This window comes from Manis pentadactyla, chromosome 11, assembly GCF_030020395.1.
Source record: "Manis pentadactyla isolate mManPen7 chromosome 11, mManPen7.hap1, whole genome shotgun sequence".
Classification (NCBI taxonomy): Eukaryota; Metazoa; Chordata; class Mammalia; order Pholidota; family Manidae; genus Manis; species Manis pentadactyla.
Window position 1 is genome coordinate 94,560,573 of NC_080029.1, and position 19,335 is coordinate 94,579,907.

Here is a 19,335-nt window from a genome sequence, read left to right on the forward strand (position 1 = left end):
TTTAAAAAGGATAGGAAATGTATTCCAGCTGACGCAGAGAAGAGAGTAATTTCCTGTAGAGAAGGGAGAGGAAAGGTGAAAGAGAATAGCAGGCAGTAGTCTTAATAATATAGACAGGCATCCCTTCTAACACAGGATTTAGTACTGTTGTGCACTAAGTAGACAATAGGCACTACTACCTGAACAGAATAGGTTAGGATTAGGTTACTGTCAAAGAACTTTCGAAGGAGTACATCAGGAATCTGAACAGAATGTATTGGTGTACCACAAATACAGCAGAAGACCTGGTTTTCCTTTTTTCCCCTCTGCAGGGGAATTAAAAGGCTACACAGTGCTTTCTCTCTTGCAATTCTGGTGATTTTCTATACAAAAGGCATTTATTATTGGGCCTTCCAAATAGAGTGGAACTCCGGTTATCAACGGCACCAACGCTCTTTCTCAGCTACTCTAAGTCCCCTAAGACTAGCACCAGAGCACTACAAACTACTGTGTTCATGGGGACAGGGGCGGTTTCTTCACAAAATAGCAGTCTCTAGGCTGATAGTCCACAGTGCAGGTTGTGATGCTCGAGGCTGGGAGCCAGGGAGAGATTATGGTAACTTCCCACACCACCAAGGTACATGGTTTTTGACCTGGTGAAGTTAGCCTATGCTGCTTCCTAGACACTACTAACAAAATCTTTTTCCATAAAGGTCATCAAGAGTGACTAGATGTTAACGAACCAACCGCCACAAGAAGTGCCGGAGCACTAACTTTGCGATTGGCCCTTTAGAAATTCTCTCCTGGCGCATGCGCGTCACCTGCTTCCGGCCGAGGAGCGCGGTGTACCTGCCTTTCCAGCCCGAGTGGAATTCCTACCCCACTTTCCTCGGCCTCTATTCGTCTGTGTGCAATGGCTCCGGACTCAGGCCCCTTTCCCGAAGGGCCGCCCTTAAAGCTGCTACCCTTGGACCCTAAAGACCGGGGCACCCAACGCTGTCGCCTGGGCCCGGCAGCCCTCCGCACCTTGGGCGCACACTTGGGCTCCGCAGTGAAGATCTCGCTGCCTGACGGCAGCTCCTGCCTCTGCACCGCCTGGCCGCGGCGGGACGGAGCGGACGGCTTTGTGCAGCTGGATGCGCAGTGCGCGAGCCCTGGGGCGGCAGTGAGGGCGCCGGGACCCGCGGGAAGTCTCAGGCTAAGTAATCTCTCCTTGGTGCCCTGCCCGTGCCTTCGGCGCCTCACCGTGTGGCCAGTGTTGCGGGAGCAGGCGGGCGCGCCCGGGGCCCCTCATCCAGCCGCGGTGCTGGAGGCGGCCCAGGAGCTGCTGAGGAACCGGCCAGTCTCCCGGGGCCACGTGGTGGCTGCTCCGCCGGGCTTCCCGGGCCCCGTGGCCGCACTGCACATCGTCTGCGGGGCGCCGAGCCCGGATCCGGCCGGCCTGGTCACCTCTTGCACCCACATCGGCCTCAGCGGGGTGCCCCCGTCAGAAGCCAAGCCGCAGCCGGAGGTGCCCTTGGGGGGCCTTTCAGAGGCTGCAGACTCGCTGCGGGAGCTCCTCCACCTGCCGCTCCGTTACCCCCGCGCCTTGGCCGCGCTGGGGCTAGCAGTGCCCCGCGGGGTGCTCCTGGCAGGCCCGCCCGGAGTGGGCAAGACCCAGCTGGTGCGCGCCGTGGTCCGGGAGGCGGGAGCGGAGCTGCTGGCAGTGAGCGCCCCCGCGCTTCAGGGCGCCCGGCCCGGGGAGACCGAGGAGAACGTGCGGCGGGTCTTCCAGCGCGCCCAAGAGTTGGCCGGCCGCAGGCCCACCCTCCTCTTCCTGGATGAGGTGGACGCCCTGTGTCCTCGGCGGGGCGGCCCACACAGAGCCCCCGAGAGCCGCGTGGTGGCCCAGATGTTGACGCTGCTAGACGGCATCAGTGGGGACCGCGAGGTGGTGGCTGTGGGAGCCACCAACCGGCCGGACGCACTCGATCCGGCGCTGCGCAGGCCCGGGAGATTTGACCGAGAGGTAAGTAGGCCGGGCCAGGTAGCGCGTTGTCCCCGGAACCTCGGCCTTTTCTGGCCCCGGTTGGCTGCCCCGAGGCGTTTGCCACGTAGGTTTGGAAGTCTGTGAGGCTGGAGTGGGGTCTTTCGTAAGGCAGAGAACACGTTCTCTATCCTTTCATGTTACGTGAGCCAGGACCTGTTTTTCTCCGGAGTCAAACTGCTCGGAGGGGCATGGTGGCCATTTAGGGATTAGTTTTATTGTGCGGGTGCTGAAGATTAGTACTGTAATCAAAATCAGTAATACTAAGTTTTAAGGGAATTAGGTGAGTTACCGTGTATTAAACTCTTACGGATTTGGAGTGACAGTTTATAGTAGGATAGCCTCAAGAAATAAGCGTGTTGAAATAGTCAAGGAAGACTAAATCAAAGCAGGCCTTACCTCTTGGATTTATTCATTCCTTGTCAGGACACCAGCATCCTATCCCACAATTGAGAAAGTATGCACAGTTGCTCCCAGAAATGTTAGGAAGACTGAGCTGTCCTATTTTATAAGCTTCAGTCCGAAATTGAGTCTTGATTTCTGTTACATAGTTTGATTAGTGGGTAATTGAAGTGATGTTTGAACTTTGTGGTAGGATTCTGAAGAGACGGATGATAATTGCACACTTCTAGCTTACCTGTCTCCTGAAGAAACTCCATAAGGGTAGGGACGGAGTCTGTCTGGTTTATTCCTGACATCCAGAACTTGGTAGGTTCTCCAAAATAACAAATATGAACTTGTTAAATGACATACAGATGGTCCCTGACTTACAATTTTTCAATTTTATGATGATGCGAAAGCAATGTCCATTCAGTAGAAATCACACTTTGAACTTTGGTCTTTCCCTGGACTAGCCATACGCAGTAAGGTACTCGCTTGTGATGCCGGGCGGCCTCGGCAAGCTGCGGCTACCCACCAGCCACCCAGCCACCAAGGGAGAACAACCTACGCCATTCTGGTTTTCATTTTAAGTAGAGTATTCAGCAAAATTACATGAGATATTCAACACTTGAGGCTTTATGTTGGATGATTTTGCCCAACCGAAGGTTAATCCAAGTGTTCTAAGCACGTTAAAAGTAGGCAAGGCTAAGCTGTGGTGTTTTGTGGCTCAGTTGTATTAAATGCATTTTCTGCTTAACAATATTTTCAGTTTAACAATGGTTTTATCCAGACATAACCCCATCTTAAATCAAGGAATAGCTCTATATAATTTTCCTGTGCAGGTTACTAGCCAACAATACTCCTCTGGAAAATTAGGATTTTCATGTATTCAGAAAATGTATGCTTAAGAGTACATAGTACTAGTTCCACATTTATTTACTAAGTTATTATACATGTTAGGATAAGAAATTATAGTCTATTTTAAACTATGTAATTTTTTCCTTTTTTTCTTTTGCATATAGGTTGTCATTGGGACCCCTACACTTAAACAAAGAAAGGCCATACTGCAAGTGACTACCTCAAAGATGCCCATCTCCGATCAAGTCAGTTTGAGCCTCCTTGCAGAAATGACCATTGGCTATGTTGGCGCAGACCTGACCGCGCTCTGTAGGGAGGCTGCCATGCATGCACTGCTTCATAGTGAGAAGGTAGGCAGGACTGATTTATGGCCATCTAAGCTGATATTTTCATTAACGTAACAAATTAATATTGGAGCTAAGAAAAATAGTAAGTACATTCTTGTGGAACTTTTGATACCTTCCACAGCTATTTCTTCCATATATTTTTACATCTCATCTCCATATAGATAGTATCTGACTGAAGGTGGAGACCGCGGGCTGAGTCCTCCAGGTCTACCCAAGGCATTTTTCCCCACTCCCATAGTAACTCCCTAGTGCTGAAGCTCAGAGCAGCCAGGAAAAAGACCGTTTGCTCCCTTAAGGAGAATCAAACATACTTCTTTTTAATTTTTAATTTTGCTTTGTTTGGAAGAAATTTCAGACTTAGAGAAAAGTTGCAAATATAGTACAAAGAATTTCTGTATACCCTTCACCTATGTTATCCAAATGTAACATTTTACCACATTTGTTTATCATTCTCTCTTCATGTATATGTGTTTGTATAGACGTACCTCTCTGCATACATATATATTTTTTATGAAACATTTGAGAATATACTGGAGCCATCATGTTCCTTTAGTCTTAAAATCTTGTGTATGTTTGTCAAAAAAAGGGACTTAAACCACTGTACAATTATCAACATGAGGAAATTAATACTCCCATGATACTTTTACCTAATCTGTATAGACCTGGCCAAATTTCACATATTTCTCACTAATTTGCCCCAAAAATTTAAAAAGGAAAAATTGCTTTTTGATCCAAGATTATACATTGCATTTAGTTGTCATGATTTCTTAGTCTTCTTTAATCTGGAGCCTTTCTTCAGTCTTTCTTTTATGACTTTAACATTTTAACAGTACAGATCATTTATTCTGTAGAATATTACTCAGTTTGTGTTTTACTGATGTTCCTTTATGAGTTGGTTCAACTTTTGCATTTTTGGCAGGAATGTCATAGAAATGATACTGTGTTCTTCTTATTGCATCTATTAGGTAGGAAATGACATGTCTTTGTCCTATTACTGCTGAAGCTAACTTAATTTCTTGGATAAGGTGATATCTCTGGAATTTCCTCATTGACAAGATACTATCTTTCCCTTTGTTATTAATAAATATTTCTTAGGAAAAAAATATGATTGTTTTGTTGGGAAAATAACCTTTTCTAATCCAGGAGAAGATTGGGCACCTGGAAATTTATTTGTCTTTGACATTTAAATCTTTAATCTATGACTACATTTCTTAGCAGTTTTTAGGGTATTAGCTTAAATATAATAGTTTTCAACACTGTGGACTGGAAAAAGCTCTTCATTTTGTATGTACTAAGTAATCTTGAATCCCTAAACCCCTTCAGAAAAATGTTTTTCAGAGAAAAAGTAATTTCAGCATGCTGAGAATTCGAGAACCACTTTCAGTCTATTACAATATTAAAATTGTCTTTTGATCTTATAATTTTCGAAAACCAATTTTGAGTTTGTTTATAAAAGAATGATTTACCATCCTAAATTTTGACAACTTTCTTAGCCTAGATAAGTTACATCTTTCCTCATTTCCTTTTATTTTTACTCCTAATACTACTGAAGGTGGGAAAGGAGTTATATGAACTTTTAAGTCCTAATCTTCCGGGTTTAGAACCAAAACTGCTTGAAGATATAATGACAAGTCCCATGTGTAAAGGTGGGGAGAATATATGCCTTTTGAAGGGAGGATGAATGTGGAGTGGGAGAGGACATGTACATTTAGGATTCCCTCTGCTTTGAAGTTCCAGGTTTGACTTTAAGCACCTTGGCTTAGGTGGACCAGCCAGCCGCCGTTGTCCTAGGGTGGAGCCCACTGCTACTTGAGGAGGGGCCTGCCCAGGCGTAGTTACCACAGGGGATGGCTGAGTTCATAAACAACCAGGGAAGTGGAAGAAAGAAAGGCAAAAAGGAAGAAGGGACGGAGGCATCTGGGAAGGTACTGGCTCTTTTTCTTCTTTCTGCCTCCAGATAGCTGAGGGGTCGCTGTTGCCTCTGTACCAGGGCAGACAAGTGACACAAGACTTGTTCAGCTTTTTGTGAAGTATTCCTATTAAAGGATTAGAAATACATTTTAGGATATACACATATACACACAAGGGAAATATTTTAATCTGCCTGAAGGAGTTATGAGAATCAGGTGAAATGTACATGCAAGTGATCTTGAACTATAAATGGGATTTTTAAATGTTAGTTGGTGTTACCTAAAAGTTAGTATTTAAGTACCCAACATCTAATACTGCTAGCCAGTTAAAAAAAAAAAAGCCATTAAAAAAAATTGTTTAATAGTTTTCTTCATGAGAAATTAAACAAGATAAAATATTACTAAAAAAGTAGAAATTGCCTGAAATCTCACCCCTCAGAGATTATAATTATTAATACTTTATAGGAATGCTATTCAGAATAGCACTGTACATATATATTCACTTACGTAATCTTACATAAATGGGATAAAATGGTTATTGAGAGTGGAAATTTGAGGGCAACTAAATGTTCAGAATTTGATATGAGGGCAAATACTTAAATAATACAGCTATTACCAATAGAAACATGAGTTTTTAACTGTAACAAAAAATATGCTTCATTAGGATGATCAAGGCAATTGCAAGAAGGATTCTTCAAAATATAATCTTAGAGTGAAGACAACTTCTGTAGGCATAACATAAAACCTAATAGTCAAAAAGGAAATAATTTACTAATTTGACCATTTGAGGATGGCAAACACTACTACATGCAAAGCAAGGTGACAGAAAGACTGTAAGAAATGCTTTTTGCCCAAGATCAATTTCCTTGATATAGAAAGAACTCTTAAAATCAATAAGAAAAGACCAACAATCCAAGCGAATATTGGCAATAAGATATGAAGAGGTAGTTGGCAATAAAAAGATTATAAACAGCAATAAATGTAAAAATTCCTCAACTTTCCTTAAAACATAGTCTCAGTTTTTTGTTTTTGTTTTTCAACTTTTTATTTTCAAATAATTAAAAACTTCAGGAAAAGTTGCAAGATAGAGAACTGCTAAACTCTATCCAAATTCACTAACATTTAGCATTTTGCCAAATGAACTTTTATTATTTTCTCACTTTCCCCAAACACACACACACACACACACACACACACACACACACACATTATTTTTTCTGAATCATTTAAGAATGGGTTGCATACATCATAACCCATTACTCCTTAATATTTTAGTGCCTGTTTCTGAAGAACAGGTATATTTCCATACATGAACACAATATGGTTATCTATAATCATTATATTCAGGAAATTGAATACTGATAGTAAATGTTATCAAATCTAGAGTCCATATTCTGATTTTGGTAATTGTCTCAGTCTTTTTAGCAGTTTTTTCCCCCTTTTGTATAGGATCTAGACTATGATAATGTGCTGCATTTACTTCTTAGTTTCTTTTAATCTCCCACATTTCTATAGCTTTTTATTTAAGGAGACATTTCACATGGGCTTTATTTTAAGGATTTTATAGATCAGTGATTTTATAGAATGTCTCTCAATTTCGGTTTGACTGATGTTTTTTTGTAGTCAGATTCAGGATATGCATGCACCTGAAAATACCGCATAAGCCATAGTGTGAACTTCTTAGGGTGTCATGTGGAGGCACAAGATGTCCACCTGCCCCTCATTGGTGATATCCCCTAATTGGTGATTGATGTGATCAACCAGTCAAGGTTTTATCCAGTTTCTCCGCTGAACAGCTGCCAGTTTCCCTTTTGCAACTAGTTACTAATCTGTGAGGAGACCCTTTGAGATCATGCAAATATCCTGCTCCTCATCAAGCTTTCCTTCCATTGGTCATTCTTGCCCAAAACAGCCTTTTGCTATGATGGTTGCAGAAAAGTGAATATTGTAATTCCATCATTCCCTCTACCTCACTCTTGATTTAAGAAATTAAATTAACACAGTAGTGAGTACCAGTTCTTTTGTCACCCTGTCAGAAATTAAAAGATAGGTAACATCCAGCGTCAGAGAGGTATGGGGAGACCAGCTTCATACTGGTGCAACTCTTGAGGACAGCTCAGTAATAGCTGTTAAAATTGTAAATGTGCATACTCTTAAGTCCAGTAATTCTACTTTTGAGAAAATTATTATATAAAATACTTGAACACGTGCACAAGCACTTCCGTTTGCAGCTTTGTTTTTAAGAACAAAAGACTAGAAACAACCTAATGTTCAACAGAAGGATATAGTTAAATTTATGGTACACTTATACAATAATGTATTTTGCAATTGTCAAAAAAAGTGAGAGAGAACTCTGTTGTTATGATAGGAAAAGACTGATGTGAAGTTGATGTATTGTTTGATAAAAGGTGGCATAAAGATTTCTAAGATAATAAGTGCAGACTAGGGAGTAAAGGGCATTATGATTAGCACACATAATATAGGGGGGTCACGGGGAAGGCAGTATAGCACAGAGAAGACAAGTAGTGTTGACTCTATAGCATCTTTCTATGCTGATAGACAGTGACTGCAATGGGGTATGTGGGGGGACTTGATAATATGTGTGAATGTAGTAACCACAATGTTCATGTGAAACCTTCATAAGATTGTTTATCAATGATACCTTAAGTTAAAAAAATCATTACATCGTTGAAAAAAATATTTAACAAAATTTAACATAATATTATTTGTTAATATACAAATAAATAATTTTAAACACTCTATTTAATTCTCTGAGCAAAGCAAACAACATGTACCATAAATCTTCTTAAAAGAAAAAGTACAGACTAATCTGTGCAGTAGGGTCCCATTTGTGTATCTGTTTGAAAGGATATACATATGCTTATTGTCATAAAACATACTGGTGGGATACACAAGAAACTTATCCTCTGGGATGAATATTGGTAAGGGCTGTGGGAGGGACACTTAATTTTTACATTTTGTGTATAAGTTTTTTTATATTGATAAAATAAATTAACAAATTCAAAAGAGGATTGTTTTAAAAATTAGTAATTTTGCTTGTGTATCACAGAGAAGGCCCACCTAAATCTTGACTTGATTTTGCTTTCTTGGGTGTATTTCTTCAGAACCAGGGCAGTCCAGTGATTGATGAAACAGACTTCCTTGAAGCTTTTAAAAAGATTCAACCCTCATCATTTCGAAGTGTCATTGGACTGATGGATATCAAGCCTGTTGGGTGGGAGCAGATTGGTGGCCTTGAAGATGTAAAACTGAGGTTAAAACAGGTGAGATAGAGTATCTGCTTAAGCCAGTAAAATATTACCATTTAAGTGGAATGCATTTGTGGTGAAAACAAACAGCACTGCACTGAAGCTGCTCTTGCTGCTGTCCTTACTGCAATCCTAACATCTAAATTGAATGGCCACTTTTCAGTCCTTATTCACCTGGACTTCCATGGGGTCAAGTGCTGTTTTCATACTTACCTACCACACCCCCTTTTTGTTTGTTTTTTGCTTTAAAGAGTTTATAATCTAGAACGAGGCAGCAAACTTTCTATAGAAGGCCAGATAGTAAATACTTCAGGAATTGTGGGCCATCCAGTCTCTGTTGCAACAAGTCGACTCTACTGTTACAGCGTGAAAGCAGCTGTAATGAGTACAATTTTCCTTGACTTATGATGGGGTTATGTCCCAATAAACACATTATTAAGTAAAAAATATAAGTTGAAAGTGCATTTAATACACCAACCTACTGAGTATCATAGCTTAGCCTAACTTACCTTAAATGTGCAGACACTTATGTTAGCCCACAGTTGAGCAAAATCATCTTAACACAAAGCCTGTTTTAAAGTGTTGAACTTCTCATGTAATGTATTGAATACTGTACTGCAAATGAAAGAATAAAACAGTTGTTTGAGTACAGAATGGTTGTAAGTGTATCAGTGGTTCACTCTCCTGGTTGTGCAGCTGGCTGGGAGCTGTGGCTTGTTGCCACTGGCCAACATCACAAGAGAGTTCCTTACTGCATATTGCTAGGCCAGGAAGAGCTCAGCATTCAAAATCTGATGTATGGCTTCTAGTGAATGCTTATCACTTTCACATCATCATAAAGTCGAAAAATCATGAGTTGAACCATCATAATTCAGGGACCATCTGTACTTGTGTTCTAATGGAACTTTCTGGACACTGAAATCATATACCTTTCACATGACAAAATATTCTTTTGATTTTTTTTTGTCAAGCATATTAAAATGTAAAGATGATTCTTAATTTGTGGGCTGTACAAATACAGATTCTTAGTTTGTAGACCTGTGTTTGCCCTGAGACTGGTAAAAGCACAGAACTATAATAAACAGTCAGTATGGTCTGATTCACACAGTGGATGTTGAAGGACACAGCTCTTTAGATCCTCTTACTTGTGTTGTACTTGGAGAAATTACTCAATTTACCTTTGGGTAATCCTGCCATAAGGAGCTAAGTTTTTCTAACCAGCACACAGAACACTGAAATATCAATTTATTCATCTTAACTAGGAGTAGTATCTACAGTGAACCCTCAAATCCTTGTGACTGTGGATAAGCACACTAATTTTTTACATGCGTTGTCTCATTTAATCTAAACAGAATCCATGAGAGAGGTCAGCCACACCTTCCTGTCAGCTTTAGATGTCAGACTCCCCCGTCTGAGCACTCCTCTCCTGTACCTTAAGTGTAAGTGCTCCAAGCTCCTGGGAGTCCTCCTTTGAATTTGTGAGTTCCTGATCTCAGTGTCCAAGCCTTCAAGTGTCTCCTGAAAACTTAACTCGAAAATCCTTATATCCAGCCCAGATAGTTCTTCTGATCTTCAGAACTACTTAGCTGCTGCCTACTGGATAACTTCCAGGGACCTCAGATTCAAACTCGGCTTGTTCAATGTTCAGCTAATCAACTCCACTTCCACACCTGGATTCCCTGTCTCATTGAATACAGCCAGCCATCCCAACCCTTAAGTCAGAAACTGCCTTCTAAGTGCATGGGCCATGTCATTTATGCACGTAGCTACCTCTCTGGGTTTAGTACTCAGTCCCTGTATAAAATACCTTTATATTTTTGTTTTAAATCCATCTTTTCTTTGCCATCTCCACTGCCTGTGACACACCCAGCCTGATTTTTGGAATCTGAATCATTGCAGGAGACTTCTAACTGGTCTCCCTGCCTCTAGTTTCATTTCTTTCTAGTCCATTCTCCATACTGCTTCATCAATGTTAACTAAAACTCTCAAGGCCCAGCATGATCTGACTCCTATCTCTACTTCAACTCCACTGCTCTTTGCTTCCCCTATTCTCCCCTCTGTTCCTGCTTACTGTTGGGATGAATTAGACAATTTCATGTGTCTCTGTATGTATTGTTCCTTCTCCATGAAATGCCTTTTTCTGGCCTCACTGTTAGTTTACATGCCTGTGTCTCCCCAACTAAAATGTGAGTTCCCAAGGTGCCAGGATGTTATCCTATCCCTTTTATGTAGAGATAGGTGTTATAGTAGTTAAGAGTTTGTGCTGTTCAATCTACACTGCATGGGGGCAGTCTTAGATATGCCTTCTCACTAAGAATAAGACCTGGGCAAGTTCCTTAACTTCTCTAAGCCTGAGTTTCTGCATCTGTAAAATCATGATGCTAACAAAACCATTTACCTTAGTGTAAGGAGGACTGACTTACTATTCAATTAACATTTATTGGGTGCCACTTTGTGAAGATGTCATTCTAGGTGCTGGGAATTTAGAGGTGAACTTTGTTTATTCTAGCAGGAGCAGAATGACAAACCCACCGTGGGAAAATAATTTCAGATAGTGAGTAACTGCTCCGACAGTAAAAGCTGGGCAGTGGCCTAGAGGGACTAGGAGGAGGGGTTCTGCTTTAACTGGGGTGGTCAGGGAAGGGCTCTGAGAAAATAACCTGTGAGCTGAGACTGGAATGACGGGGGATAGTCACACAAAGCTCTTGAGCGAGTGTTCAGGCAGGGACGGGCAGGTAAAGGCCCTGAGGTGGGAAGGAGCTGGGGTATTGGAGAGGCAGTCAGTTCGCATAAGGCCTGGTAAGCAGTGTAAGGAAGGAGTTTGGATTTGGATCTTATTCTAATTCTGGTGGGAAGTCACTGAAGGATTTTAAGCAGGAAGTGATGTGACCTGATTTAGGCTATAAGATAGCTGGCTGCTCTGTGGGGAATGGGCTGTGTTTCCAGCTCACAACGCGTACCTGAGAATTATTGAATGAACAAATGAATTTTCTGTTATTTGATGTTTTATCATTGTATTAAAACAACTATTTTTGCATACTGTCTCTCGGTATACTTACAGAGCGTTGAATGGCCTCTGAAATACCCACAGGAATTTGTCAGGATGGGCCTGACACAACCAAAGGGCATTCTCCTGTATGGCCCCCCGGGATGTGCTAAAACCACCCTGGTGAGGGCCCTGGCCACCAGCTGTCATTGCTCTTTCGTTTCAGTGAGTGGAGCTGACCTCTTTTCACCTTTCGTTGGAGATTCAGAAAGAGTCTTGTCTCAGGTTTGTTTATTTTCCCCCATGTTGCTAAGTTGTCAATTTTCATGGCATGCCTTAAGGATAAACCGCATTTTAAATATTATAGGTGTTCTTTTCTTTTCTGATTAGAAAAGTTATACTTATTTGTAGAAAATTTAGAAAATATAGGAGGGTGTAAATGAAGCCTCCATAATCCTTCTAACTATGCTTAACGTTTTGGTGAATTTCTTTTGTCTTTTTGTGTCCTTTTAAACAAACTTGAGGGCAGATTATATCTTCATTGTGATTTTTTTAACTTGACATTATCGCTTTTAAAATTGCCTATTAAATATTCTTTAAAAATAAAAATTTTAACCCCTACATAATACTTCATTGTTCTTTGTTTCATTCATTCCCTAATTCCTCGACACTTAGAACCTTTCTCTTTTTACATTTTTAAAATTGTTAAGTAATACAGAAAACATGTTCACTTGAATAATGCATAATGTATAGCTTTTTAATATCTTTATTTTCCTAACAAAAGGTGTTTCGACAAGCAAGAGCAAATACTCCAGCAATCGTGTTTCTGGATGAAATTGATTCATTCTTGGGTTCTCGGTCCATTGGCAAAACAGGATGTAATGTTCAAGAGCGTGTTCTTTCTGTGCTCCTGAATGAGTTAGATGGTGTTGGGCTGAAGACCATAGAGAGAAGAGGAAGTAAATCAGATCAACAGGGTAAATACAAGGAGCTGGAAAAAAAAGTGAAGAGGTATTTATTAGCCAGAATATACCAAATCCAGGCCAACATTAAACAATGCATATACAGTAGCTTTTCTTATGCTGGATTCATCTCATAGAAGGAATTAGAGAATATCAATTTGATTCTGTTTGGATATTTATAGAGTTGGAAAAATTATGATTTGGCTAAGAAAGGTGAGGTACATTTTATAATAAATTATCTTAAATACATATGAATATGAATGTAGTTTCTCCTAAGTTTGAGAAATACAACATTACATACTACTAATAGAAAAAGGAATTTATTCTTATTTCTGTATTCTGAAGAATGATTGTTCATCCCTTTCTAAAGATTTTTATGTGAACCACAACAGATTGGTATTTCCATAATTGTAGTAATTGAAAACTTGCAGTTTTCTTGAGGAATGGGTTTCCTTGCTTATAATGAAGTTAAAATGACTTTTGGAAGCCACCTTCCTCCCTTTCTGAGTCTCTTCTCTAGTTAGAGTTTGGTATCCATAAGTTGTCTATGAAATAATTTTTCTTTTCTTTTATTCTTTTCTTGTTATTTGTTTCCCATTTAAAACATTGTTCCATGGGAGGAGAGTCTTACAGCTCCTTAGGAACTTACGCCACTAGAATGTGCAGGGACCCAGGAGGTTTTCTAATTAAATCTTCTTGTAGTGCAGGAATTCTTTCTACAGTATCTGGTAGGTGTTCATCCAGCCTCTGCTAACATATTTGCAGACTTAGGGAGCTCAGTGCTTTGAGAGATCACATTACTGGAGAACTGCTGTAATTATTCAGTTCAAACAAATTTTGAATGCTTAGTGTGTGTAGGGCCTTGCCCTGGCTGCTTTTAGATATTCCTTATCTTTATCCAGGATTTACAAACCTGCAACTTATGTTAATTGTCATATTTCTGCTTCTGGAAAGAAAAACAAACAAGAATTAAATCTCCCTCTTCCAGGACATGAGTGTCAAGAGTTTCCACTGTCATACATGTCCATGTGTTAGTCATATGCTCCTGTCTTTTCAAGTTGTCCACTTACTTTGTAATCATCAACTGGGGCTCAGGTGCTTTCAGGTTCCCAGATGGGTGTTGTCTGCTACGGTGTGAGGCTTTTCATCTCTTCTCACATAGGATGTCCCACCGGACAGGCCAGTCTCTTCACCATGCACACAAAGTAGTTCATGGTTAGTCATTTGTTTTAGGTACCTTGCTATTAAGAAGGTGGTCTGGATAGGGGGTGTAAGCATTCTGGTTCCAAGAAAAGGATATCCTTCCTTAAAAGTAAACAGACCTTCTGATTTATAATTTCTTAAAAAATTAATAAATAACAACTTACTGACATTACTGTGTGTTGTATGTTTTCCCTTAGAGTTTGAAGAAGTTTTTAATCAAAATGTCATGATTGTTGCAGCAACAAATAGGCCTGATGCTTTAGATGATGCCTTGTTACGACCTGGAAGGTTAGATAAGATTATTTATATTCCACCTCCAAATGAAAAGGTAATCATTGTGCCTGTTTACTCTTTGTGAGCATTCTTAACATGTCAGCACCGGCGCCCTAAGGAGCCTGGTGGACTTGAATGCCAAACCCGATAGGGGTGTGCATGGTGTTTGTCTTACACTGGGTTTTGCATTTTCCCTTGTCTGGTGGAACCTTTGTAAAATCATAATTACAATCTACTTTTGCCAGATACCGTGGCACTGTTTTCAGAGGAACATAGCCTAAAAGTAAAGTATTATTTTACTCCTGTGTTGTGGCAGACTCAAAATACTGTTTGTTGAGTCTATTCAACAGTATTTTACAACTAGAATGGAGGAACCCTGAAGTGTAAAAAGAGTTTTGGAGATTATCTGAGTCAGCATCCTTAGATCCTTAGAGATTATACAACATATCTACAGTCAAAGAATCAGTAAATCCTTTGCCCTTAACATCAAGAGCCACTGGTAGGGAATGGTGAAAGACACTGAGAATGAATTTTTTCCTTCCTTGGGCTTTTATCAAAGTTTGAAGAGATGAAAAGAGTGTTAATGTCTATTATATTTTTAAATTTTGTCTGATAATGCATGTTTACTTCTTAAACCATGTCTGATAGCACTATTTGTACCCAAAAGAGGGATTCATTATGTCTCTTAAAGAGGTGTATCTATGGTTAGCTATTTTAAAAATTAATTTTAAAAGTATTAAAAGCTTGTCATGATGTCATTTTTATCATTGCCATATGGCCACTGATGAGAATCTTACCTGTTCAGAAGTGATTTCTTATTTTTTGATTATTAAATAATATATTAAATATTCTCTGTAATATGACAGAAAACACTTAACTTGAAATGTTTTAATAAAGCTTTGTATCAAATATAAATGTTAAAGATTATAAACAAACTATTTTTTATTTTGTTCCAGGGCAGGCTTTCTATTTTGAAAATCTACACCAAAACCATGCCAGTGGGGCCTGATGTTTCCTTAGAAAACCTAGCAGCGGAAACTTGTTTTTTCTCTGGAGCTGATCTTGGAAACCTCTGCAGGGAAGTAAGTTAATTAGTGAAGAAACCTATGGTTCAAAACATTTCTTCATCTATTCAAATCTTCATTCACTCAGCAATACTTACTGAAAGACTTCTCTGTGGTAGGCAGAGGTCCGCAAGGTGAAACAGACAGGTGTGGCTCCTCCGCTTCCCTTACAGAGTTTACAGGTGGACAGGGGGTTGCAGAGAGGCAAATCGTAATACTGAATTGGCAACTGAAAATACATAGTGAGTCCAATGGAATATTATTCAGCCATAGGAAGAAAACAAATCCTACAGTTTGCAACAACATGGATGGAGCTTGAGGGTATTATGCTCAGTGAAATAAGCCAGGTGGAGGAAAACAAGTACCAAAAGATTTCACTCATCTGTGGAGTATAAGAACAAAGGAAAAACTGAAGGCACAAAACAACAGCAGAATCACAGAACCCAAGAAAGGACTAACAGTTACCAAAGGGAAAGGGACTGGGTAGGATGGGTGGGAAGGGAGGGAGAAGGGCGGGGGGAAAAAAAGGGGGCATTATGATTAGCATGTATAATATGGTGGTGGGGGGCACGGGGAGGCCTGTGCAACACACAGAGAAGACAAGTGATTCTACAGCATCTTATTACACTGATGGACAGTGACTGTAATGGGGTTTGTGGGGGGGACTTGGTGAAGGGGGGAGCCTAGTAAACATAATGTTCTTCATGTAATTGTAGATTAATGATACCAAAATATATATATAGTGAGTCAAGGAAGCTTAGGATACTGTGGGAGTACCTAGGAGGGTACTGACCCAGACTTGGGGGCATTTCAGAGACAACCTTCTGAGGGATGGCATATGTGGGTGAAATTGGGAGGGTGATGAGGGAGTTATCCAGGCTTAAAATAAGGTGTGCGGATTGGAGGTAAGAGATGACATGACATTATTGAAGATGTGGACAATAGCCAGATCACACAGGTCCTTGAAAGCCACTTAGACTTCATTTTGAGGGCAGTAGAGGCCATTATAGGTTTTTTTCTCTCCATGAAATTTAATTAAATGTAACATTCAGAAATATACATAGACCATAAGTATACATGTCACTGAATTAATATAAAGTGAACACACTTGTATGACCACCAAGAAAGAGAATGTTATCAACACCCAGAAGCTTCCCTTTGGGGCCTTCCCAGTCTGCCTCCCCAAGAGGACCACTCTCCTGACTTCCACGCTGGAGCTTAATTTCCCCTGCTTTTGAAGTTTATGTAAATAGAACTGTATGGTATATTTTTCTATATGCTTCTTGAGCTCAACATTATGCTTGTGAAACTCATCCATGTTTTTGTGTGTAGCAGTAGTTTCTGCATTTCCATTATTTTTTAATATTCTAGTACAGGAATATATTTATTCATTTTAGTTCTGAACATTTGGGTTACTAATAAACTGGGCTGCTATGAACAATCTTGTACATGTCTGTTGGTACATGTGTGTATATATATATATCTACTTTATATATATATATACATCTATAAAGAGAATTGCTAGGTCATAGAGTATGTGTTTGATCTTTTCTTTTGTGAGCTATCAGTGCTGTGTCCTGTCTAAAACTCCTACTCTGAGGTCAGGAAGATAGTCTCTCATCTTTAAAAATATATATGGGCTCATAATGTATATATTACTCTGCAACTTGCTTTTCCTTTTTTCCCGATTAAGGCTAGAGTTTAATGTAGAAGAAATGATGGTCTAGTTAGAGGATTTTTAACTACCTTAACATTTTAATAAGATAAGTGTCATGAATATTGGAATTCCAGGAAGTGAGACTGAGATTTTTATATTCAGATTTCAAAGTATTACCACATACTGTAAAAGAAAATCAATCAAATCAGTTGTTTCCTATTGTTCATGTCTTACAGGCTGCCTTGCTGGCTCTGCAAGAAAACGGACTAGAAGCAACCACAGTGAAACAAGAGCATTTTTTAAAATCACTTATGATTGTAAAGCCATCCTTAAGTCAAAGGCACTTGACTTTATATGAAAACTTATTTCAGAAGCAAGGATTTTCTAACTTAGAGGATATTTAAAAGTTACTTTACATCCTGCTCAAGGATTAATTAAAATCTGAACTTGTCCTATAGTTTACAACGTCACACTTTGAAAGTTTCTGTGTATTATTTCCTGTAAATAAAAGAACTTGGACTCGATAAGCTAACATTTATCTTATTTTTAAAAAGCATGTTAAAATATCATAATTTAGGAGGAAAGTATATGTAAGTGTGTTGATTTTGTAGTGGGGGTGGTGGTTGCTTTTTGGCTAAATGCTTTTTATAAACTTTATTTTGAAATAACTTCATACTTAGAATTGCAAGAATAGTACAAAGAACTCTTACATACTCTTAACCCAGATTCATCAGTTTTTAACATTCTGTTTTATTGCTTTCTCTCCCTCACTTTATACATGCACACACAAAGTATTTTCTGAACTATTTAAGAATAGACTTTATACCTCATGCCCCTTTATAGCTTTAATACCTAAGTGTGTATTTCTTACAGATGTGGTTGTTTTCTTATGTAATCATAGTGTAGTTATCAAACAGGAAATTTAACATTCATAAAATATTTTAATTTATCAAATGAATTTCATCCATGGTCCCAACTAATTCTTTTCCAGGTACAGGATCCAGTCTAGGGTTACACATTTCATTTAATCTCCTTAAATTTGAAACAGTTCCTCAATCTTTGTTGATCTTGATTTTTAAGAGTACGGAACAATGATTTTATAGAAAATAGGTTTCTGATGTGTGTTTGATATTGTAGCATGATAGATTCAGGTTATGCATCAGCAATAGAGCACAACATAAATGCTGTTGGTTCTTAGAGGTCACAGCTGAAGGTACATGAGTATGTATGATACTGATGATGTTAATTTTGATTACTTAGTTATATTGTCCAGTTTCTCCACTGTATAGCTACCATTTTTCCTATTATAATTACAAGTAATTTTTAAGGCTATAGATTACATATTTTGAAGATAATGCTTTAATATATATATTTAAATCTCTTAAAGGGCTATTGAAAATTTAAGAGATATTTGTGTTTTTATTTTCCTTTATTGCAAAATAATTAGAATGCTAAAAAATACAGATAAACACAAAAAATATTTGGTATCTGGTTCCAGTCCCTTATGTATGTGTAGATAATTCTCTAAAACTAATAAAGAAAAGGTACTATGTAACTCGATTTTCTTGCCTAACATTATCTGGTAGGCAGCTTACTGAGACTTTCTTCACTCACAAGGTGCTAGGTGCCACCCTAGGCACTGGAGTGTGATGATGAATGAATGAGTGTGTGATGAATGATAGGCCAGCTGGGAGCACGGCCTTCAGACAGATCATGCAGTGAACTAAGTATAGGAGACATGTTAAAAGAAGTGTAGGGTATGATGGTTGAGAGCACAGTGTGTGAAATACATGAAGTCATAAATGTTAAGCAAGTGCTAGAATGTTTCCTATTTCTCACTAAGCCAAGACTGTTGATGAAGCAAAACCACTATTTGAGAATAATTAAGGAAAAGGCCTGTCTTATTTATAGGTATAAAATATAATTCAGTGAAAGTAATTCTAACAAACTGATCCTTTGCTTTCAAGTAGTAGGTAAAATACCTAGAAACCTTATTAGAATTCTGACAGTTTTCACGTATGTTCTCCATTGGTTATTGATTTTACAGAGCAAGGCAGCTGTTAAGCCTTTGCCATCCCTACTCCTGAGGTTTGAACCTGGACTCAACCCCTTAACTTAGACTCTACTCCTGAGGGATACCCTGGCCTCAACCCCTTAACTCAGACTTTGGCTATGGGCCCCTTGTTTTTTTGTAGAAAAAGTTCCTATTAGGCTAGAAATTTAGTGCCCATACTTCAGCTAGAGGCTAAGTTTTTATTTGAAAATGCCTTTTAAATTGTATTTACAACTTCTCAACAGAACTTTGGAAGCCCCCAAGGACAAAAAACTTGTCTCTCATTGAAAAAATAAATGATGCAGTCAGATCAAGGATTTCTTTGACTCAGTTTTAATGTGATTTAAGGGTGGCTCTGGGCAACTTC

General features: G+C 39.3%; 1 protein-coding gene across 5 annotated transcripts; it reads left to right on the forward strand.

The window, feature by feature from the left end:
- Positions 1-529: 529 nt before the first annotated feature.
- AFG2B (AFG2 AAA ATPase homolog B) lies at positions 530-18,475 on the forward strand. 5 transcript variants are annotated; one of them, XM_057488782.1, is made up of 9 exons: positions 532-1,987; positions 3,409-3,594; positions 8,627-8,785; positions 11,832-12,041; positions 12,541-12,733; positions 14,119-14,249; positions 15,151-15,276; positions 16,952-17,019; positions 17,150-17,286. In XM_057488782.1, exons 1-8 carry the CDS (start codon positions 893-895, stop codon positions 16,961-16,963), a joined length of 2,112 nt encoding a protein of 703 aa, XP_057344765.1. In that variant the 5' UTR covers positions 532-892; the 3' UTR covers positions 16,964-17,019; positions 17,150-17,286. The 5 variants fall into 5 exon arrangements, with proteins under 5 accessions (XP_036761320.2, XP_036761319.2, XP_057344766.1 ...); XM_036905424.2 differs by lacking the exon at positions 16,952-17,019 and having other exon boundaries at positions 531-1,987; positions 14,119-14,209; positions 17,152-17,310; XM_057488783.1 differs by lacking the exon at positions 17,150-17,286 and having other exon boundaries at positions 531-1,987; positions 14,119-14,209.
- Positions 18,476-19,335: the final 860 nt, after the last annotated feature.

What these genes read in the sequence shown, in the direction of transcription:
- AFG2B (XM_036905421.2), top strand. Translation starts at nt 893, where the DNA reads ATGGCTCCGGACTCAGGCCCCTTTCCCGAAGGGCCGCCCTTAAAGCTG. An exon ending in TAAAACTGAGGTTAAAACAG is followed by an intron (nt 8,786 to 11,831) that starts GTGAGATAGAGT and finishes GTATACTTACAG; the next exon opens with AGCGTTGAATGGCCTCTGAA. An exon ending in CAGAAAGAGTCTTGTCTCAG is followed by an intron (nt 12,042 to 12,540) that starts GTTTGTTTATTT and finishes TCCTAACAAAAG; the next exon opens with GTGTTTCGACAAGCAAGAGC.